The sequence below is a fragment of the Nelumbo nucifera genome, chromosome 1 (assembly GCF_055504915.1).
Source record: "Nelumbo nucifera cultivar China Antique chromosome 1, China Antique-T2T, whole genome shotgun sequence".
Classification (NCBI taxonomy): domain Eukaryota; kingdom Viridiplantae; phylum Streptophyta; class Magnoliopsida; order Proteales; family Nelumbonaceae; genus Nelumbo; species Nelumbo nucifera.
In genome coordinates this window covers 183,058,753-183,083,518 of record NC_142649.1, presented here as the reverse complement: position 1 = coordinate 183,083,518, position 24,766 = coordinate 183,058,753, and the positions used below count along the sequence as shown (strand labels likewise).

Below are 24,766 nucleotides of genomic sequence, written 5' to 3'. Positions count from 1 at the left end.
ATATATATATATATTATTATAATATAGAATATTTTCATATTCTATATTTCTATATATAATATAATAATATACTATATATTATAAAATATAATATATATATATAATATATAAAAATATATTCATTTTTGAACTTTTGAGTTGAACTGGATTTAATTGGATATTTAATTTAACTGAGCTTAAACCAGAAAATATAATTCAAATCAAGCTCTACCTCAAACTCAATCTTGATAGTATTTTAGTTGAGCTAAGCTAAGACATGCTAAAGTTCAACTCTTCTAGCTCGATTGCACCCTTTCACAATCCAATTTCAATTTTTCAAATCACCACCAGACTCAACACAATAAACATTTCATCATTAGCAAATTCCTACATATTTGAAATCCCATGCATTATATTAATGTAAATTAGCGGGGACTTGTGCGATCTATGGGATTTGTTAAGAAAAGCTAAACAATAAAATACACCGGAGTATACAATTGTTTTATATTTCTAACTTTTTAAATAATTATTAATTATACCTTTAATAACTTTTTACAATACAAAAAAAAAACAATAATTTATTTTAGTTAAGCTTGTCCATCGAACCGATGAAACCAACCAACCCGAATTGCTCAGTTTATAATATTTCCAGTTGAAATTGGATCAGCTTCGCAATGGCAATTTGTAAATTAACCAAAATCGAATGACCTAATCACAAATATATATATTAATATTTTTATATTTTAAATATAATTTTTTAATACGGGAAAGTGGGGAAATTCCCATATTTCTTAGTCTGAATAATAATGAAAAAACACAAAAATTTAATTAAAAATCTGAAAATTCTGAAAAACCTAAAGCTTAATCAAAATACTAAAAATAATTAAAAAAATTAAATTAATTGTATTTTATTGAAAAAAATAATAGTAATGAAAAAATAATGCATTTTAATTATTAATAGTAATATAATTAACAATAGTTATTTTTAAACTATAATTAATGGTAATTATAATTTAAGTTATAAATAGTAGAAAATTACATTTAATTAGTTTTAGCCAAGAAATTAGCAATATTTTTGAAAATATGATAATTTCCCAAAATTACTATATTTTAACTAAATATAGTAATTTAATAATTACAATATTTTAATAATTAATAAAAAAGTAACAAATCATTCATAACTTAAGCAACTATTAGATCTATAAGTTTGCAGGCTCAAGCAACTATTTTCTTTTGAGTTAGGTCTAATTGAGATATGTGCCATGCCCACACATTATCAGGGATAATCAAGTTCAAAGTCTAACTGGGTATCAAACTTTTAGAGTTCAATGAAGGCTTTAGCAGATAGGGCCCAAGCTAAATAACCCCTAATAAGCTCAATTTGGAAGTTATATGCATATATGGTAAATATTATTATATAATATTTAAATAACAAATTTTATATTAATATATAGAAATGTTATATAACTTTTTATACTAAACTAGAATTAAATAAAAATTTAATTTGTAAAAGTCATAGTTTTATAATTAACATGGGTCTCTTTATCAACAGAAAATGTGCAAGCTCGAGCTCGACCATTGGGCCTAGATATTGAGCCCAAGCCCAACCCTTATATAAAACCCAAAGCTCGAGCCCAAGCCCGATCTATACACAAAATGTTTTATTTTCAGTATTCTTTTATAAAGTAATATTATATTAATTTAGTAATAATTTAATAAATTAATAAACTAATTTATATTTCCTGATAGTAAATTGATATTTATTAATAATTTAAGAAGCATACATATATATATATGTATAATTATTTATTATATATAACATAAGTACTTTTTTATATATGTAATAGTATCGGGCTAGGCTTATTTGAGAAAGCTTGAGCTCAAGCCCATGGGCCTAAAATTTTGTACAAGCCTGAAAAATAACGGGTCAGGCCGTCGGGCTACCCGGCTCATGAATAGGTCTAATTGTATATATAAACAATTATATACATTAAAAATCATATGAAATAAAAATTTAAACATCTTTTTCAATTTTTTCTTTTAAAAATGTACCTCTCATATAGCCTGGCCCAGTCCACGGCCTGGCCTAGCCCAAGGCTTGACCCATGGACCAGCCCAACCCACAGGATGGCACGAGCCCATCCTAGGGGAAGGAGGCACAACCCAAGACGCCCCATGAGCCAGCATGACACGATCCACACTTTGTGTGGGCCACATGCGGGTTGTGCTGTGCCGGCCCAGCACGACTTGATTTATACCTCTACCCGAACCTGCCCAATACTTGCGACGGGGCAGGGAAATTCAAGGATTCCCCATCCTTGATGAGGAATGGGGGGCCTTGCCCCTAAATTCGCCCGACATTGGGGAGTGGTTGCCTTGCCTTAAACTCGCCTGATACTGGGGACGTGGCGAGGATGGAGTAGAGTGTCTTGACTATGGGGCAGGGACAGGGATGGGGTGCCCTGCCCTGAAAACAAACCATTGTCATTCCTATATAATTGTTAATTATTAGTGAAATTAATAAAAATGTTAGCTTTTGTAATTATTTTTCTTTATTTAAAGTTAATCAAAATTTAATTTAAAAATAATAAAAATAATATCAATTATTAAAATTACTACAAATTATTAATAAAACTAAATTTATTAAAAAAATTTTATTCATATTAAATTAACAATAATTATTTTTTGTAAATCAGCATTAAATGAAAAATACAATTGTTAAAATTTTAACTATTAACAATAACTCTGAATACTTTTAGTTAATTAACAACAAATTTTGATTATTAATTTAATATTAATTAATAGTAAATAACCAAAAATAAAGTACCAATAATTTTGTCATAATTACTAAAAGTTATCCAAGAAATTACCACAAATGGGTTAACATGATTTCCAATAAATATGATAATTTACCAAAAAATAAAAAATATAACCATTAGAATTACTTTTTGAAAATATGTACTAATTATCAATAATCTTCAAGAAATAAATGTAATTAGTTCATGGTGTATTTAAAGTGCATATATTTTTTTGTATAAATTATAAATTATATAATTTAAACATTATGTAACATCATAATATTACAATGGAAAATAGAAAAAATGTATTTATTATTATGTATTTTCATTATTTTACAGAGGTCATCCTCGACTTTGCTATATATTCCATTTCCTTTGAAGTACATGACATGCATCATTGCTGACCTATGTGGCGAGTGGTCATGTGCCACGTTATCATTCTCCTTGCTGATTATGTCGTGCAGCTCACCACATGTTATCCACGTAAGCATCCACATGACAATTCAAGTGAGGTGGTTAAGGCCCCCCCCATGAGATATATATCTCGCTCAACGACCCCTTTGACCTGTTCATCAGGTCACAGATTGACCCATTAGCCTGGATGGTTAAACTGCTGAGTATTGTCCCTGATGGAAAAAAAAGGGTAAAAGACTTTGGACCTCCCAAGGTTTCTCACAAATACTAATACCTCCCCTGTTATTTCTAATAGGACTTAAAACCTTGTGAATAAAACGTGACAACATATTTGACAGAATCAATGAAAATACTATTTTATCCTTAATTATTGTTCAAATTTTTAAAGAGAACCACTTATACTGTAGCAATCTAACTATACAATTAACTCAAATTAACCAAAAAGAATATTAGAGCTTCCCCAAGTCTCTAACCAGACGAGTAGCCATGCAAAACCAAAAAGGAATTCCATTTACCTGCATTTTATGGGGAGCAATATATGAAGCTCAACCATGAATCTTGTAACCAGAAAGTTTTGTCACCAAAACCAAAGACGCTGAAGTTTTAATATTGGATAATAACAATGTGGGCGTGGCTTTAATTCATTTCAATAAATCATGTCCAAGGGAATAAATGAAGGTCCCATTCAATATTCAATGAAAGGGAATAAATCATGTCCAAGGAAGCCAAATATTTGAAAATACCCAATACAAATACAAAAATAACAGCACAAAAAACATAGCAATAAAACCTGAGCTTATGCTTATAAATGAACTAGAAGCTAGGTCTCAGTCAATAGAAAGACCGGTTTCAGAAATAGAAGAAAACCATTCAAGCATATATATCACAAACTAGATTTTTGGCCACACGATGACCTATAGAAGCTACACGGCGAGAGCTTGATTACCACCATGCCCAACAAAAGAAAAGGAAATTTTCTTGTTTTTTGCCATCTATAAAGTGTCCATGAGCTAGCACATAAAATAACTCTCTGTCTTGCAATCTTTGTCCGAAGAAACATCAAAGATCAAATTCTCACAGTTGTAACAACATTCAAACTACAACTACAATGTAAAATCTGATTAAAATTTAAGACCACTTTCAGATAATCGATAAAACTTCCATTATCATAAAAAAAAATCAGATAATTAATCTATCTGGAAAGGACAAGATGCACTTAGCCTTATTCCACAAAGGGAGAAAGTACTAGTTATGCTAAAAGAAACCTTGATGCTGTTGAGTTGCAGAGCTACAAAGCTGTTGTTTCTCCTTGACATTGTTGATCAATAGCTGTAAACAAGGGAATTTTGCTGGTGTTTGAGGGCAATAAGAGAATTTCATTGGTGTTTGGGCTTGATGGGTCTGACCTGTAAACAGGAGAAGAGTATACATTAGAGGCTTCGGGTGTTATTGATCCCAGGGACAAAGACCTCGACGGTCAAATTAGCCAAGTGCAAAAGAGGAGTTGGACCAGACTAACAAGGGCTCAGAGCTCAACCCTAAAAAAGTAAGGATGATTTTCCTGGGATTCTGAATGCAAGAGAATAAATGTCTTTACCCTGAGATGAATACTCTTTTTTACAGTTGATCTTGCCTTGGAGTGGTTGATGATATACGGCCAGGATTGATTTGACCGATGCCACATGGCACAACCTGAGGCCTGCCAAGTATTCCTACATCAACTTCAATATAATAATCATTTTAGGTAGAATAAAAATGAAGGATCGATAGATTTGGTTCCTTCAATTAGATTCATAACACGATTGACATGAATGTTCATGTTTAATCACACGCCTTTTGGTTTTTGTTGATGAGCACCGGGTTGCGGGTTGTGAACAAAATTGGTAAAATGGGATTATGGTAAAATTGGGTTTTTGAAAATTTTTAATAACACGTATGTCACATTTTAATAGATCTTGACAGACTGAACATCAGCAACAAGGGAAGTCTTACTCCAGAGCTTTCAAGGTGAAACTTAAAGGAAGGTTTAAGTCTTTTACCAAAAACACCCATTGAGTATTTATTAACCTCCACGACGGATTTTTCGGGGAGAAAAAACAAGAAAAGAGACAGACAAACAAGATTGTTGAGATACTTGGAGTGAAGCCATGGTGGTTGGATTCCGTACCATGGCGGGCAGATCAGAGTGTCAGACTTCCCGACTCCTTCGATTATTCTTTGCTTTTCACTATCGCTCTTTATTATTCCTTCCTCCCTGAGACTGAGATTAGTGAACCTTAACATTACAAGTTATTATTTGGGCATCTTGATTGTTTGTGTAAGATGTTAGAAGTAAAATCAGTCATGGCTACGGCTTCCCTGCAGCCATGCTCAACTTTGACACGATCAACACGTCTCGCCCTCAACTCATCAACTGTCAACAGAGCATCTAAGCGTCAGATGCTTCAGGCAATGGCAGTCTATCCCGGCGTTTATTCCAAGAGTAAATTGGTCGGAAAACCAGTCCACAGTGCGGGAAGGTGGTCAATGTCATTGGGCAAGGGCAACTACCCTGAAATTGAACCCAACCAACTTTCTCCGTCACATAGGATTGAGCAGTTCTACGCTTGCATAAACAATAAGAACAAAATGGAACTTGGAGACTTCATCTCAGACGATTGCTGCTTTGAAGATTATTCGTTTTTTAATCCATTTCGGGGAAGAAAGGTCGCTTTTCTTATCTCATGTTCCTTTATTCTCATTTTTATTTTGAACAGTAACGCATTAATTAATTATTCATTGTGTTAGGACACTAATTCATGCACAGACACGTTCATGGTTTACTGCAGGAGGTCATACATTTCTTAGAACAGCTGCTGGAATGCACCGGGAAGAACGTGAAATTTACAGTCGAAAGCGTATATGAGGGAGATCAATTCACAGTTGGCGTCATGTGGCACCTAGGTACTCTGAATTTCCATTATAAACTCCATTAAAATGGTCTGAGATACATGAGTATGGCAGGAATGTGACCCCATCTGCCAAGGTTCCTACCAGAATATCCCCAACCTGATAATAATAGTAGTCACTTCATTCTGGGATTTGTCTAGGCAAGCCGGCCCTCTTGCCATTTTCTTTTCTGTCGACCCAATTGTTTGATTGATTAACAACAGACTTCACGTGTGCTGCAGAATGGAAAGATAAATTCATACCTTTTACCAGAGGGAGCAGCTTCTACGAATGCTCAAAACAAGGACAAAGATTAGTGATCAAGTATTAATTAACCAACTATGGCACTCTGCAGCATTCTCACTCTCAAATATTGAGCTCACCAACTTTGTCAGATGTAGACTGATTAATTTGGTTGTAATGGTAACCATGTGCAGGAAAGCTCGAGTCATGATCGAGTCACCAATCAAGCCAGGCATGTTATCGCTGGTAAGTCCACCAGTCACTCTGTTCTACACCTTTCCCATTCCCATCACATTAATAGTGGCGTTAAATCCATCTGGGCTGGATAGCTGCATAGAAAGACAAAAGATCGTTATGTCACTATTTCTGTTTCTTCCGGCGTTGCTTCTGATGCGGATTTCTCTGCTGTGAATTTCAGACTCTGTTGAAGATGGTCAGAACCCTATTTGATGAATTCCCAAAGGCAGCTGAGGGTACGTTAACATCATTAAGATAAGAAAATTAAACCCAGTTCCATATTGGAGATGCGCTGAAACATTTATGATGGGTGGCTTCCACAGGTTTCCTACAGAAGCCCCAAGCTATAGTGCAGCTGCTATTAAAGATTTACATCATATTTCTGGAGCCTTTTGTCCACCCTATTTTGCAGTGCTACATCAACGTCTGGAAAATTGTAGCTCAACTCCTAAGTAACATATTTAACATTTTGCTCACAGTTTCAAAGATCATCTTCAAATAAGGAACAACAGGAGGTTTATTTGTGTGGGCATGATCACTGCACATCTCAGTCATCATTGCTGCAGGATACCATTTCGAGCAAAGAGAGAACAATGAAGGAGCTGCTCAGAAAATGTGGGAGTGGAGCTCTGTTGAAGGCGAAAATGGGCTCAGCTTGTCATTCATTGGTCTTGGACCTCCTGGCTACTCCTCCATCCACGGCATTATTGTTTCTATGCTTCTTTTTCTTTGATCTGAAGTTGCCATGATTCCTCAGTTTTAGACACGATGTAATTGTGATCATATAACTAAATATATTTAAATAAAGAAAGGACGTCCAGTTCCAGGTTCCGAGATCAACTTATGGATCCTTTAATTTCTTTCGAATTTCAATTTAATACCTACAACAGAGCATGGATCGATGAATGACAAAGTTTCACTCAAAATTCTAAGAAACCCAATTAAGCGACGCAAAGAATTTAATACCTTTGAAAACTCTGAGACATGAATTCTGATTCTGAAAGCAACTGACTGGAGAGACAGGGAGGAAACAAAGTTAGGAGGGAAGAGAAATAACGAACGAAGGTCAGCTTTTAAATATACCAAGGCCAAGGATGCGTGCTACGTACATTACATCAAACACTTTTCATCGATCTTTGAAATAAAAAGAAAGAAAAAACAGCCTATCAGACGGTTTTAGAATAAGGACAAACTTCGCTGTCCAGCTTACTAGGATGACAGAGCGATTCTTCATCTTTTTCACCCGAAAATCGTAGCTATGTTCCATTCAAGTTCTTGTTTGGTTATAGGGTTGTGGGCCTTGTGGCTTCGTTAGCTCGGGCAAGAGGAAATGCACGCACCCATTTCTTGAACAGGACAAACATGGCTTCTCTGCAACTGCTGATCAGTAACCCCGGTCCCTCTTCTTTCCATTCTTCCTTACTCTATACATTGACATCCCTCCACTCTTTCGACAGAAGAGCCGTAAAACCAATCAAACCTAATTACAAGAACTATAACACGACAATCCAATCGGTCATTCAATGGAATCGGAAACCCCAATTAGCCGGAGATACTCCCCGTGTTGTCGTCATCACCTCCGGAAAAGGCGGTGTCGGAAAAACCACCACCACCGCCAATTTGGGTCTCTCCCTCGCTCGTCTCGGCTTCTCCATTGTCGCCATTGACGCCGATGTTGGCCTCCGCAATCTCGACCTCCTTCTCGGCCTGGAAAACCGTGTCAATTACACTGCCATTGAGGTCCTCAATGGCGATTGCCGCCTCGACCAGGCTTTAGTCCGTGATAAGCGCTGGTCCAACTTCGAGCTTCTCTGTATCTCCAAGCCTCGGTCTAAGCTCCCAATGGGGTTCGGTGGGAAAGCCCTAATTTGGCTTGTCGATGCCTTAAAATCCCGCCCCGAAGGTTCTCCCGATTTCATTCTTATCGACTGTCCTGCAGGTATCGACGCTGGATTCATTACTGCTATTACTCCGGCGAACGAGGCTGTCCTCGTTACTACACCGGATATTACTAGCTTGAGGGACGCTGACAGGGTCACGGGTCTTCTCGAATGTGATGGAATCAAAGATATAAAGATGATTGTGAACCGAATACGGACAGATTTGATAAGAGGAGAGGATATGATGTCAGTTCTTGACGTTCAGGAAATGCTGGGATTGGCGCTGTTAGGGGTGATTCCAGAGGATTCAGAGGTGATTCGTAGTGCAAATCGAGGGTATCCTCTTGTTTTAAATAATCCGCCAACGTTGGCAGGATTGGCATTTGAGCAGGCAGCATGGAGGCTTGTTGAGAAGGATAGCATGAAGGCAGTGATGGTTGAAGAGGAGCCAAAGAAGCGCGGACTCTTCTCATTTTTTGGACGCTAGGAAGCCGAATTTCATACGTTTGCTGAACAAACAAGGTTTTTTTTTTTTTATTTAATTCATTGGATCACAGTGATTTGGGGATACCCAGTGTTGTGGTGCAAGTAATTCGCTTTGGTTTTTAGGAACACCTATTTGTTGTTCAATGAGCTGGAGAAGTCGGAGGCTTTGTACAGAGAGTATGTATACTGATTTTTTTCCTTCATTTTAATTATCTATATTTCTTAATTTTTGATGGTTAGCGATCTAGCATTATTTTCAATGTAACGAATGCAATTTGATCTGCAGCTCAGCTTGCTTGTATGTCTGTCATTTTGGTTAAACTTTGCTTGGTTTGATATGTATATAAGAACAGAATGTCATAGCAGAGACTTTTTTTCCTATTCTATTTTGATTTCCCTCTGAATGTGGTAGGTAGAATGGAAAGTTAGGCCTGTGTGTGGACATGTTTTCAGAAAATTAAATTTGATGAATTTTTTGATTCTAATAATCGCGTTTGGGTTTGGATTTGTGAAATTGTTGGAACTATTTTTTTTTCTAGGCTCAAAACTCATTCTAAGTTTGATGCTGAAAATTTTAATTTCAAAAAAGAATCATTTTTGGCTTAGAACTCATTCTTGAAATTGTGATTCTTTGGAGCAGAATTTTAGCCAAACATAGCCTAGATTGCTGACTTCCCTTTTATTTCATGGCACCATCAAGGTAGTATTACTATTTGATGCAAAATCAGGAAAGGTACAGCTAAAATCATGGTGATGCTGCTTATTACCTCTTCAGGGGATTTGGATATTGTAAAAGGAAAGAAAAGAAGATCATTTGCACCAATTAGATTATTGGTGTTATCAGTGGCAGAGCCAAGAATTTTCTCTTGGGGGGGCCAAGTTAAACAAGAAAATGAGGTGGGAATAGAAGAGGTAGGCTGTGTAGGGAAATGGGGTGGGAAAGGTTTGGGTATATTATAGATTTTTTAAAGAAAAATAAACAAAGTTTTTAATTTTGGGAGTTGGAAGAGGATTAAAGAATGATCCTTTAACATTTTTGTTCATGTTTTGGGGGGGCCAAGGACCTACTTTATTATATTTTTGACCTTATCTCTACTTAGTAACTATATATAAACATTGACCTAATAAAAAGCTTGGGGGGGGGGCAAGGACCCCCCACCAATATACTTGGCTCCGCCCCTGGGTGTTATCTTTCTCCTTGTGTTTGAATTTGGTTTGACATACAAGTTTGCTTCTGTCTAAACTTAAAGTATGCATGTTTCCAACATGCATGGATATACACAAAAGGTAAAAAAGAGAAGAGTTAATATTTTGAAGAATTGTTAATTTGTCACTTCATGTTTAAGCTATGAGCATTTTACTTTAGTATGTCAGATATTTTTAGGTTAGGTATTTTAATTGATTAAGTCTATTTTTTGAAAAAAGCAAGATATAGTTGTATTAATTTAAAGCAAAATATCAGGGACTGTACAATGTGACTCTGTACAAATCCACATGAAACCAGATATCCTCAAATAAGTTAAACATACAAAAAAGAGGAGGAAAAAAATTCTCCCTAAAATGAAATGTTGATAGACATTGCGTTACACACGTATCTTCATGCTTAGGCATTCCACATAAATGTATGAGATCCATTCTTTTATAGTTTTATTTGTTTGAGCCTATTTATGTATTCCACTACAGGCAGTCAATTGAGATTCTCTTTTCCTCTCTAGTTATTTTTTCTCAAGTAGGAAAATAATGGTTGCAGTTTTTTCTTTAGGCAAACTTTTTGTCTATTTATTTATTTACTTTTTTGGGGGGTTGGGGTTGTGAATACAGGATTCTATTCAAGGTCAGTAGGAACTACATCACTGATTTTATCAGTTAAACCAGATGGCACCATCAAATAGTGGTTGAAGTTGATATCACAAAGGTAGCATTGAAAAACTTAATAGAATTTCAAACTGTTTGTCTCTAATTGTAACCAAAGTGATTATTTGTTACTACTAATTTTTTGGGAGAGCCAACTTAACTATTTTAGTTTTTTTACTTTATCTCATGTATCTTTTTCCTTTTACAACTAGAAAGATTGGAGGGATGATCTTAGGAGATTGTCTTTTGGAATACATTCTTAAGTTGGAGGCAAACTCTTACAGGATTTCTTTTTTTCTTTTTGCTGAAACCAGAGAAACAAATTTTTCTGACACAAAAATGGATTATAAGTCTTGTCTTTTAATTCCTTTCATTTAAACAATCTAAGCACAGTAGTAGGGAGTTGGCATCAATGAGGAATCAGTCCCTGCCATAAGCAAAGTGCAAATAACTAACTGTGAGAATAATTTATTGGGTCTAGCTATCCCAATTTTATTAGTTGCATGTCTTGTTCTTATCCTCCAAGTTATTCCTCCTAAAGAGTGTAATCATTTTCTTGAAGGTAATGTTTGGGTGCATATTGCTGAAGAATTATAGTGTGGAGGGTGTGAGCATCATAACCCATGTACAATGAGGTTCTGTACAAGAGGGTAGGTTGTACAAAAACCAGTGGCCATCTACTAGTGCGAGCCAAAAAGCAACTCAAGATTAAAAGAAGGGGCTAGGGTGCCTTCTCTCAATTGCTTCTGTACTGATAACCATACTCTAAGAGAACACAGCTTTTCTTAGAAGCAGCTCACCAGAAATGATTTTTTTCTAGAAAATGTAGGTAGATTCATATCTCATTAACCCTTCATATTGATGCAAAACAGTATAGGTATTCTACAGGTCTGTGGATCCTAAAGTGATAGAATTGGGAAAGTGAACATTTTTAGACACTAAACTCAGTATTGTCAATGTGGTAAAGTAATGACTAGTTGTTTTGGCCTCTCTAGTTGGTTGCCTAGGCACTAACTAGTTAATAAAAGGAGGATATCTTCTCATAAAGTTAATTAAAATACAATTATGCAAGAAAAGAATGACATTGAACATTTAGTTTACAGTCTGTGCTTTGCAAACGAAGAGATAAGTTCAGCTGGATAGGCTATGATAGAGTCTCATAGCTTTTGTTTTCCAAAGAAAGTGCAACCTTGACTATTAGATGTACCCTCTTTTATGACAATTCCATACCAATACACCACTAATTGGAAGAAACCTTAAAAGAACTCCATTGTCTTCTTTTGTTTTATGTTTTTTTTTTCTATTTTTTTGATAGATAAAAATTCAATTGATTTCATTAGAAGCAGATGATAAATGGTCCGTTACAAGCATCCCAATATGAGGCGCGAGGTGCAGCCTCATTATACAGAAACATCATAAAGTTACAAGTGGGCCCAGTACAACTGATCCGTAGTTACTCCTTGTTTAGCTAGAGAATCAGCAAAAGCATTTGCCTCCCCACCCATTGTATAGTTACATCCATCTGCTGAGTTATCCATTTGAATTTCTTCATTTCATTTCTGTAAGCCCAAATCACTGAATCTGGGTTTTTTAGCCAACCCACTGGTACCTTGGAGTCCCCTTCTATCACCAAATTTTCCAATCCTAACTCTCTTGCAATCTGTACGCCTTGTAGGGCTGCGCACAATTCTGCCTTTAAGGAGTCTCCATTCCCCCACTGGTCCTGAGAAGAGTGCTCTTAAATTTCCTTCCTTGTCTCTGATGACCCCTCCTATTCCAGCTGGGTTTGGGTTGCCTTGACTACTCCCATCGAAGTTTAGTTTAAGAAATCCTTCAATGGGAGGAGTCCAAGCCAACCTTGCCTTAACCTTCTGCACTGAGCTAGAAGCCACTAAAGGCCAATTCCTCCAAATATCATCAAATGTGAAATTTTTGAATAGTTCCAACATTTGTAGCCAGTGTATAACCCTAGTCATTACACACTCCATAATTTGTGGTTTGCTCCTTTCTTTCTCTTGGAAGGTTCTGGCATTTCTCTCTTCCCACAAGGTCCACACCACTGCTGCTCTAGTGTACCTCCACATTACTCTTCCCCTCTTCTTTGGTAAAGCAAAGGTAGATGGGTCAAACAGAATTTTTATCTCCGTTGGCATATTCCGCTTGCACCCAAACAAATAGAGAAACCAATCCCATATATCTGTAGCAAATGAACAGGAAATTAGTAAATGGTAACAAGATTCACCATCAGATTTGCATAGAGTGCACCAATTCAGGGAAATACACAAAAAAGACCTCTTCTTTTGCAAATAATCCGAAGTGTTAATTTTCCCAAGAGCCACTTCCCAACAGAAAGCCTGAATTTTAGGGGGAATCAGCTAAAACCACACTTCTTTCCAAGGAAAGGATAGAGAGGAAAGGGATTGACAAAGAGCTTTAAAAAAGGAGGCACAAGAAAAGGAACCTTTAGAGCTTGGGAACCAAATTCTTCTATCTGGACAAGAAAACTCTAAGAAAACACTATCAAGAAGAGGGAGAAGCTCTGACAGACAAGTTGCTTCCTCATCCCTCAAACCCCTCCGAAATCCGAGATCCCAATTAAGACTCAAAGGCAAAGAAGGAAGAACCAAAAAATTTGAAATGACCTTATTTTTATACAACGAAATAGAATACAAAGAAGGAAACACCTCCTTTAAAGGCCGGCTACCAAGCCAAGTGTCTTCCCAGAATCGAATTAAATTCCCTGAGCCAACATCATACCTGATGTACCTGAGAAACTGAGGGAGGAGGCTATGAATTGCTTTCCAAGGTGCTTCCAAGGTAGCCTTACGTGATACACCAACGTCCTTGCCATTCTCCAATCTACCATGTATAATTGCCACTACTTCAACCCACAAATTTTCTCTCTCAAGAGGCCATCTCCATAACCATTTCCCTAATAGAGCTGTATTCTTCTTCCTTACTATTAGTGGTGTTAGTGAAGGGGTATTTCGGTCTTTGTACTTGTTGAGAATGTTGATGTGTACTGTTATGTTAGTTCGAGTGCCTCTTACTTAAAGAAGGGCACTTAAGTCTTTTCCAATAAGTTAATAATATAATAACAGGTCTGGCCAAATCTAGGGATAACTTTTTTTCTCTAATTCGAACCAGCCTTTCTCTCTTTCCACTCTTTTCTCTCTTCCTCTTTCCTCTCCTACTTCTTGCTGTTTACTTTACAGTCAACGAACAAGACAAAATTCTAGGGCAGGTCAAACTTTAACATGGTATCAGAGCAAGGTTCAACAAATCAGACTTGCTAGAATTCTGTCTTCTGCGCATTCGAATTAGGGTTTCTCTTGGGTTCTCAGCTGTGAGTTGGAGACTGGGAAAAGGGCTGAAAAGGAGTGATCGCCCTCTTCCCTAGGAGGTTCCTATGCCTCCGATTGTGTCGTTGGTGATTGGTTGCTGTGGTTTCTAAGCCCTAGTTAGGGCTGGTACGTGTGGTGCAGTGGTGTCTCAGCCCTTCGTGTGGTTGGCCTTCAGGCGATGAGGTAAAGTTTTTTTTATGCATATTATCTGTTATGGAACACATGAGAGGTGTAGTACAGTTCGCATGATGGGTTTTCAGATTGCAGTATGCTAGGGTTTATGCTAGGGTTTATTCTGGTTTGTGTGTGATTCGAAGGGCAATAGTGTCTACTTAATGGTGTTGCAGTTTTCAGCATTTAATACTGCTGAAATCAGTGTGCAGACTTCGGTGAGTAGGGTTTGTGGTGTTGCAGTTCTCAGCATTTAATACTGCTGAAACCAGTGTGCAGATTTCGGTGAGTAGGGTTTGTGGTGTTGCAGTTCTCAGCATTTATTACTGTTGAAATCAGTGTGCAGATTTCGGTGAAGTGTCTGTGTGTAGTGTGCAGTGTGTAGTGCTCATAATTCAGTGCTCAGAATTCAGTGATAAGGGAGTTCGGCAATGGCAGATAATAGTGATAGTAAACCTAGTGTCATGATATCTACTGACTACCTGAATGTCCAAATGACCTCCATTAAACTGAATGGAGAGAATTATGTCCCTTGGGCCAAGTTTGTAGAGGTTTTTCTGAAGGCGAAGAAGAAAGTGAAGCATATAAGAGAGGAGAAACCCCCCGCTAATTCTCAGGAGTATGAAGACTGGGAACAGGAAGATGCACAGATCATTACATGGTTGTGGAACAGTATGGAACCCAAAATCAGTGTGAACTTCATGTTTCTTGACACAGCCGAAGAGGTGTGGGATCATGCTAAGAAACTGTATTCAGGTTAGGATAATACCATTAGGGTATATCAACTGTATCAAGAATACTTCAATCTGCAACAGGGAAATCAGAGCCTTGAGGAGTACTATGCCAGTGTGAGGAATATCCGTAATGAGTTAAATGTCTATCATCCTCTCACTTCTGATGTCAAAGTTCAACAACAACAGCGAGAGCAGCTTGATGTGACACGGTTTCTGGTGGGGCTGAAGTCTGAGTATGAACCAGTACGAGCCCAGATACTAGGAGGATCTGCTCTTCCAGCTTTAGAGGAGGTGTTTGCTCGTCTTCGGAGGGCTTCCATTGGATCTATGGATTCTAATGTCTCCGATAAATCAGCATTCGCAGTGTCGAGAGGTTGAGGTGGCAGAAGTGGGGCTCGAGGAGCCCAGTCTGGCAGGAGTGGTAGTGGTGGATCTACACATATCCGTGGTGGTGGTCGTACTGGAGGCAGAGATTCAGGGGGAGCTCGTGGTAGAGGACGTGGCTCGGGTCCACGGAAGTGTACTCATTGTGGTTTGGATGGACATACCATTAACTACTGCTATGACTTACATGGTCCTCCCTCAACGTGGGCCAACCATGCCATGACTAGTGACACCAGTTTCAGCTCTAGATAGGAGAACCGGTCAGTTGACCCGATGCCTTCTACTCCCTCAGATGGTCCAGGCAAGGAGATGGTGAGTGTTCCTCGGGATGAGTATGAGAGGTTTGTTCAATCCAAGTCGCAGCAGAACACCGCTTCCTTTGCACACTCAGGTATGGCTTGTTTGGCATCCACACCCAACCCCTGGATTATTGATTCTGGAGCCTCCGATCAAATGACGGGAACTCCAGGTGTGTTTTCATCTCTCACTCATTGCTCAACATCACAATCTGTTACCCTTGCTAATGGCTCCACATCATCTATATGTGGTGTTGGTAATGTTGACCTAGACCCTGTATCCCTATCCTCTGTTTTATATGTACCTAAGCTTCCATTTAATCTTATGTCTGTTAGTAAGCTGACCAAGTCCCTTAAGTGCTCCATCACTTTTTACCCTTCTATGTGTGTTTTTCAGGATCTCAAGACGGGGATGAAGATTGGTAGAGGTCATGAAGCCGGTGGACTGTATTATCTTGATGGTGGTGGACGAACGTCAACGGCCCTTCAGTCATCCATTTCTCCTCTCCAGTGGCATTATAGATTTGGTCATCCTTCGCTGAAAGTGTTGCAGTCCTTAGTCCCTTCATTGAGTCAACTTTCTGTTTTAGATTGTGAGTCATGTCAATTTGGGAAACACCATCGTGTTCCCTTTCGTTCTAGGGTCGATAACCGTGTGTCGAGTCTTTTTTCTTTAATTCATTTAGATGTTTGGGGTCCTTATAAAGTGATGTCATATAATGGATACCAATATTTTGTTATTTTTGTTGATGACTGTTTAAGAATGACATGGCTCTATTTAATGAAAGAAAGAAGTGAATTATTTGCCATCTTCCAGAAATTTTATGCTGAGATCCGCAATCAATTTGGCGTTCACATCAAAATTCTCCGTTCTGATAATGGTCGTGAATACTTGTCTTCATCTTTTCAAGAATACTTGGACCAACATGGCATACACCAAACTTCATGTACCTACACTCCGCAACAAAATGGGGTTGCTGAGAGAAAGAACCGCCATCTTGTAGAAACGGCACGCTCCCTCATGCACCACATGAATGTTCCCAAAATCTTTTGGAGCGATGCAATGCTCACCTCTTGTTTCTTAATTAATCGGATGCCCACGTCTATCCTTGATGGTCGTTCTCCTTTTAGTGTCTTATTTCCCAACATGTCTCCGTTTTCGCTTTTTCCTCGGGTATTTGGGTGTGTCCGCTTCGTTCATAATCTGGGTCCCGGGACTGACAAGTTAGATGCACGTTCCCTGAAGTGTATCTTCCTTGGCTATTCCCGAACTCAGAAAGGGTACAAGTGTTATCATCCCAGTTCTCGTCGTTCCTTGGTATGTGCTAATGTTACATTCTTCGAGTCTACTCCGTTCTTCGTGGGGTCCGGTGCTGCTGCTTCCTCCACATCACCACCTCCTCTTTCTCTTCCTGTGGTTGATCCACCTCCTCTGGTTCCAGTCATGCCTACGTCCTTGCCTCCGGTGCCACCGTCGGTTGACCGTCCACCCATCCGTCACGTGTATACACATCGCCCGCGTGTACCGGCTGCAGCTCCTCCAGTTTCATCACCGTCGACAGATCCAGCTCCAGCTCCGACACCAGCCTCCGACCTAGATCTTCCTATTGCCTTCTGGAAAGGTAAACGTACTTGCACCCTTCACCCTATTTCCAATTTTGTTTCACTTACCCACCTCTCCGCCTCCCATCGCCAGTTTATCTCTTTGTTATCCTCCGTGGTTGTTCCTAAGGATGTCCAGGAAGCCCTTACCTCTCCAGAGTGGTGCCGTGCTATGGAAGAAGAGCTCTCTGCTCTGCATCATAATCACATTTGGGATCTCACAGCTCTCCCTCCTGGGAAGCAGGCTGTCGGTTGTAAGTGGGTGTATAGTGTTAAGTACTTGCCAGATGGTCGTGTTGAGCGCCTGAAGGCGCGGCTGGTTGCCAAAGGGTACTCCCAAACCTATGGCATTGACTACACAGAGACATTCTCCCCGGTTGCTAAGATAGGGTCAGTTCGTGTCATCATCTCCCTTGCAGCTATGTATGATTGGCCTCTCCATCAGCTAGATATCAAAAATGCTTTTTTTCATGTTGATTTGCTTGAGGAGGTCTACATGGAGCAACCACCAGGGTTTGTTTCTCAGGGGGAGGGTGATAAGGTATGCAGACTTAAGAAGGCTATTTATGGACTTAAACAGTCCCCTCGAGCATGGTTTGGTAGGTTCAGTGAGGTGGTCAAGAAGTTTGGTATGAAACAGTGCCAAGTTGATCACTCTGTCTTCAGTTTTGACTCGTCGGCAGGCAAAATAATATTGGTGGTGTATGTGGATGATATTGTTGTGACTGGGAATGATAAAATGGGCATTGATAGATTGAAGGCATTCCTACAGGAACACTTTCAGACAAAGGACCTTGGCAAGTTGAAATACTTTTTGGGCATAGAGGTAGCAAGATCTAAGCATGGCATTAATTTCTGTCAGAGGAAATATGTGCTTGATTTACTGGAAGAAACAGGGTTGTTGGGTACTAAATCGGCTGAGACACCTATGGAAACAAATACGAGGCTGAGCAGTGATATAGGTGAAGTATTTGAAGACCCTGGTAGATACCGACGACTTGTAGGCAAACTAAACTATCTAACCATTACTCGGCCAGATATTTCATTTGCGGTTAGTGTGGTGAGTTAGTTCATGCAGAAACCTTTGGTCCCACATTGGAATGCAGTGCTAAGGATTGTGAGGTATCTGAAAGGAGCTCCTGGTCGTGGTTTGCTGTATAGGAGTGGTGGAAAACTGGTAGTAGAAGGATACACCGATGCTGATTGGGCAGGTTCTATGTCTGATAGACGATCTACCACAGGCTATTGCACCTTTCTGGGGGGTAACCTGGTAACGTGGAAAAGTAAGAAGCAAACAGTTGTGGCAAGAAGCAGTGCAGAAACAGAATATAGGGCCATGGCACATACTGCTTGTGAATTAGTGTGGCTGAGGAACCTTCTACAGGAGATAGGATATGACATCAGTACTCCAATGAAGCTCTATTGTGACAATCAGGCAGTGGTTCATATCTCTTCCAATCCGGTGTTTCATGAAAGAACCAAGCACATCGAAGTTGACTGTCATTTTGTGAGAGAGAAGGTGCTGAATGGGGTGATAGAAACTGCATATGTTAGTACGGGAAACCAGTGGGCAGACTTGTTTACAAAAGGTTTGAGTCGGGGGAGAGTGGACTACATATGTAACAAGCTGGGATTATATGATATATACTCACCAGCTTGAGGGGGAGTGTTAATGGTGTTAGTGAAGGGGTATTTCGGTCTTTGTACTTGTTGAGAATGTTGATGTGTACTGTTATGTTAGTTCGAGTGCCTCTTACTTAAAGAAGGGCACTTAAGTCTTTTCCAATAAGTTAATAATATAATAACAGGTCTGGCCAAATCTTGGGATAACTTTTTTTCTCTAATTCGAACCAGCCTTTCTCTCTTTCCTCTCTTTTCTCTCTTCCTCTTTCCTCTCCTACTTCTTGCTGTTTACTTTACAGTCAACGAACAAGACAAAATTCTAGGGCAGGTCAAACTTTAACACTTACATTCCCTAGACCTAAACCACCTTCTTCCTTTCTTTTACACACAACCTCCCATTTTATTAAGTGGTCCTTTCTAGTCTCTCCCAGCTCCCAAAGGAAATCCCTCATAATTTTTTCTAATTTCTTTTCTTCTCTTGGTAGAATCCTAAAAACAAAGAGGAAGTAGATGGGTGGGTTAGCCAAAGTTGATTTTATCAGAGTGATCCTACCTCCCAAAGAGATGTAACTTCTCTTCCAAGAAGCCAATCTCTTTTTACATCTTTCTATAACTAGGTTCCAAAAACTACTTTCCTTTGGGTTTGCACCTAGGGCAAACCCTAGGTAGGTCAAAGGCCACGGGGTGATATGACATTCTAAGCAATTTGCTATCCTATGTAGGACCATCCCCTCCATATTAATCCCTGCTATGTCCAAATTGATTTTCATAATTGACACCTTTTCAAACTTCTTGATTAAATTTTTCAATCTCCCGACTTTCTTGATGCCCCCTTCACAAAAAATAATGATATCATCTGCAAATTGGAGATGAGTAATTGGAACATTGTCTCTACCCACTCTCCAACCCCTATAGTCATCTTCTCTGTTTGCCTTAGAGAGGAGTCTACTGAAGACATCTGCCACTAAAGTAAAAAAGAAGGGTGAGAGGGGATCACCTTGCCTTTACCCTCTGCAAGTTGGGGAGAAGTCTTTTACCACTCCATTAACAAGGACAGAAAAATGACAAGTTCGTACACACCCAAGCATCCAACTGCACCATCTCTCCCCAAACCCTCGTTGATGCAAAACTTATTTCAAAAAACCCCAATCCACCATGTCATAGGCCTTTTCTAAGTCCAATTTGCACACAAAACCTTCCTTCCTAAATCTCTTCCATCTCCTCTACACATTCATTGGCTATTAGAACTTGATCAACTATTTGTCTCCCTTGATCAAAAGCTCCTTGATACTGACTAATGAGGGAAGGGAGAATTACTTTGATGCTCAATGATAGGACTTTAGCAATTATCTTGTAAACACTAGTCACTAGACTAATGGGTCGGAAATCCTTTGGATGGCTAGCATCACCTTTCTTTGGAATCAAGGCCAAGAAAGTTGCATTAACTCCAAGGCTAACAATATGTGTATTTGAGAATTCCTTAAAGACTTTATGTAAATCATCTTTCAGGACTTTCCAACAATCCTGATAGAAAGCCATTGTGAATCCATCTGGGTCCGGTGCTTTAGACCTATTCATGGAGAACACTGCCTTTCTTATTTCTTCTTCCTCAAAATCTCTTTCCAGCCAATTTGTCATGTCCTCATCTAGTAAAGGCCACTCCAATCCTTCTAAACTCAACCTATCCTCCAAAGGTCTCCTGTAAAGGGGTTTATAGTGGTCCACAAAGATTCTGACAATTTCATCTTGATTTGAGATTAGCTCTCCATTGATTGCCAACCTAGCCACAAAGTTTTTGCGCCTTCTTCCATTGGTGATCGCATGAAAGAATTTTGTATTCCCATCCCCTTCCTTTATCCATTTTTGTCGACTTTTGTCTCCAAGATATTTCCTCTCTCTTGAGGACTTCTTCCAATGCTTTTTTTGATTTCCATCTTAAATCCCTCTCTTCCATAGGGAGATTTCTCTCATTTTCCACATTGTCCAATTCTTCAATATGGGAAATTAGAGTCAGTTTCCTTTCTTCTAACCTTCCAAAATGATCCCTATTCCACTCCTTTATTTTAGATCTTAATCTTTGCAATTTCTTCTGGAATTTGATTCCTTCCCATCTTATTCCCCTTAATTCCTCCTTCCACCAATCCTCCACTTTCCGAATAAAATCCGGATGCGTCAACCACATGTTTTCAAATTTGAAAGGAGTAGGGCAATGTAAAAAGATTTTTGTTCCTAATCTAATGGGGTGGTGATCTGAAGTGACTCTAGGCAACGCTCTGGAAACCAAACCTTTCCAATGATTTTCCCATCCTATATTGAACAGAAATCTATCCAACTTTGAGCATAGTGGGTTTTCCTGAAAATTGGACCAAGTGAAATTGGATTGCAACAGGGAGATCTCAAACTATGAATTCATTAAATTTCCTCGTACTAGTGATAGACTGATTGGGATTAGAAGTTTCATTGGAAAATCTTATCACATTGAAGTCCCCTCCCAAGCACCAAGCACCTTCCCACAAACCCCAAATTGCATACAATTCCTCCCACATATCACTTCTCTCTCTATAACTATTTGGTCCATAGACATTAGTTAACGCCCAATCGAATCCATCCTCCACGCTCTTGAATTTTAATGATATGGTATACCTACCTATCAATTCTTCCATTGCTTCAAGCACTTCATCCTTCCACAAGATCACTATACCCCCTGAAGCCCCCCAAGATGGAGCCTCAACCCATCTTATTCCTCTCGATCTCCACAAACTACTGATCAACCTTCGATCCAATTTTGTTAATTTGGTTTCTTGTAGCATTACCACATCAGGATCCTCTCTTTTTATTAGGTCTTTTATCACACTCCTTTTCCTTGCACTCCCCAAACCTCTTACACTCCAACTAATTAATTTCATGTTTTCACCTTTTAATTTAAACCCTCTTTTTGTTCTTCCCTCCCTACTTTGGTTGCTTCCGTCTATCTCCTCTCCCACTAAATTCGATATAACCCTCTACATCAAAGATCAACCTTTCCACTTCTGTTTTTTTCTTCTTCCGCTTTTTGTTTTTTTTTTTTCTTCATTCTTTCTAGAAAACATCTTTGTCTTTTGAATTCCTTGATCTTTTGTATTCTCCCTTAAGATTGGGTCATCTTTTTCTTGCACACCCTCCTGACTTATCTCTTCCTTTTCTTTTTCTATTTTTTTATACCATCATCTAATCATATTCCATATTTAAAGCAACAACATGGATATAACAAAATGCAAAAATATTCTATGGTATTTCAAATTGCAACTTGGGTTGGGTTGGTGCAGCGGTTGGGTTGCTACATTGCGACCTGAGTGATTAGGGTTCAAATCTTGGAAACAACCTCTCTGTATGTGTAGGGGTAAGGCTGTGTACATCTGTCTCTCCCCATACCTTGCATTGGTGGGAGCCTCGTGCACTGGGCTGCCTTTTTTTTCAATATTTCAAGTAATTAGAGATACAAACAAACAAATAAATCTTTAAAATGGATTTGTGGTTGACTGATTGATGACTGGTCGTCAATTGACTAGACCAATGTTTTAAAAGCACAAGGCCAAAAAAATATCTTTTTAAAAGCACAATGTTTTAAAAGCACAAGGCATAAACATAACATGTAAAGCATATTCAAATTAAAATTTAAAAATAAAATCAAACATATAAAACATTTTCAAAAGTATAAAACCCACAATCTCTTTTTTTTTTTTTTCTTCAATTACATTACTTCAAATAGCTAATGTGATGTAAAGTATCTTTCGAGAACCCCCTATTTGCTAATGTTGTTCATTCATTCATCATAATAAAATATCTTTTTAAAAGGCAATTAAAATTGTAAAATCATATTTTTTTGTGAAGGATTAAGAATTTAAGACCCTAACATGGATTTTTTTGGGCTTGCCTGGGGGTCTAGGGGTGGAGCCCCCGGCCCAACCACTAGGTTCAGAAAAGAACAAAATGCACAAAAAACAAAAAAAGGTGCATGCTTGGGCTGAAGTGCAAGGCACACACCTAGGCGTACTAGACACTGCCATTTGAAAGTGTTGTGCCTGAGGCCTAGGTAAGGCACATACCTTAAAATGTGTGTGCACCTTGCCTGAGCGCCTAGGCATGCTTGAGGTGTGTCTTTTAAATCACTTGACTAAACAACCTAGATGATGTTTGGTTATCCTAGGTAACCACATCACGAGTAATAGACTAGTTAGAATGCAGTCGGTCTAGCTTCAACTTACTAGAGATTTCAATTTAGGGCTGTTAAGGTTAGGGGTTTGGATACCTAAAAGCTTTGTTATGCAGGAGAGAATAATGGAAGAAGAGAGAAGAGTGAGAGGGAAGAAGAGAGAAGAGAGAACTGAGAGCCAAAAGTGCTACTGGCGACACCAGCTTTTGATATATATACTAGGGTGACAGAACATAAAAAATAAAAGGAGGAAATTACAAGAGTACCCCTGCAGCACTATACTTAGATAAATAACAGTCTTTTAACACTCCCCCTCAAGTTGGGACATAGATGTCAATCATGCCCAACTTGTCACATAAATCATGATGCCGTGAGTGGTGTAACCCTTTTGTAAAGATGTCTGCAAGTTGATCTTCAGAGCTAACATAAGGAGTACACACTTCCCCTGTGACGACTTTTTCTCTGATAAAGTGTTTGTCGACTTCGATGTGTTTAGTTCTATCATGCAACACTGGATTAGTAGCAATGTTTATGGCTGCTTTGTTATCACAAAATAGTGTCATAGGTCCGTCAACTGGAAAACCCAACTCACTCAACAAATTTTTCAGCCACATAATTTCAGCCACTCCATGAGACATTGTCCAGTATTCAGCTTCAGCACTAGATCTAGCTACCGCATTCTGTTTTTTGCTTCTCTAGTTAACTAAATTACCTCCTATGAAGGTACAGTAGCCACTAGTTGACTTTCTGTCATTCAGGGATCCTGCCCAATCTGCATCAGTATACACTTCAACTTTCAAATGTCCATGCTTTTGGAACAACAAGCCTGCACCTGGGAACTTTTTAAGATATCTGAGAACTCTTTCTACTGCTTCAAGATGGGTAGTCTTAGGGGCATGGATGAACTGGCTAAGAACACCCACTGCATAAGCTATGTCTGGTTGAGTCATAGAAAGATATAACAGTCTTCCTACAAGTCTCTGAAACAGTTTCACATCCTTGATGGGTTCACCCTGACAGTCACCTAGTTTGTGATTAGGATCAATAGGGGAATCAACTGGCTTCACTCCTAGTTTTCCTGTATCCTGGAGTAAATCTAGGACATACTTTCTTTGGGAAATGAAGATACCCCTTTGTGAGCGGGCCACTTCAATCCCAAGGAAGTACCTTAGAGGACCTAGATCTTTCACTTCAAATTGGGTAGGAAGAAAATTCTTCCACTTCTGAATTTCATCATTCCAATCACTAGTGATAACTATATCATCAACATATACTATCAGTGCTGCAATCTTCTCTTCCCCTCTCTTTACAAACGATGTGTGATCAGACTGACACTGCTTGTATCCTTTTGCTGTACTGCTACATGGAACTTGCTGAAATAGGCTCTTGGTGATTGCTTCAGCCCATATAGTGATTTCTTTAGCCTGCACACTTTCTGTTCATTACCTAGAGCCCGAAAACCAAGGGGTTGTATCATGTATACTTCCTCTTCAAGGTCACCATTCAGGAAGGCATTCTTGATGTCAAGATGATGTAGATCCCAGTTAAGATTAGCAGCTAGGGAGAAAATGATTCTAATGGAGCTCATCTTAGCAATAGGT

General features: G+C 38.7%; 1 protein-coding gene across 1 annotated transcript; it reads left to right on the top strand.

Annotated features, from left to right (window-relative positions):
* The first annotated feature begins 5,435 nt into the window (after positions 1 to 5,435).
* Positions 5,436 to 7,509, top strand: LOC104595980 (Nuclear transport factor 2 (NTF2) family protein). The gene is made up of 6 exons (XM_010256929.3): positions 5,436 to 5,897; positions 6,020 to 6,134; positions 6,362 to 6,443; positions 6,557 to 6,608; positions 6,781 to 6,835; positions 6,923 to 7,509. Exons 1-6 carry the CDS (start codon positions 5,514 to 5,516, stop codon positions 7,099 to 7,101), a joined length of 867 nt encoding a protein of 288 aa, XP_010255231.2. The 5' UTR covers positions 5,436 to 5,513; the 3' UTR covers positions 7,102 to 7,509.
* The last annotated feature ends 17,257 nt before the right edge of the window (positions 7,510 to 24,766 follow it).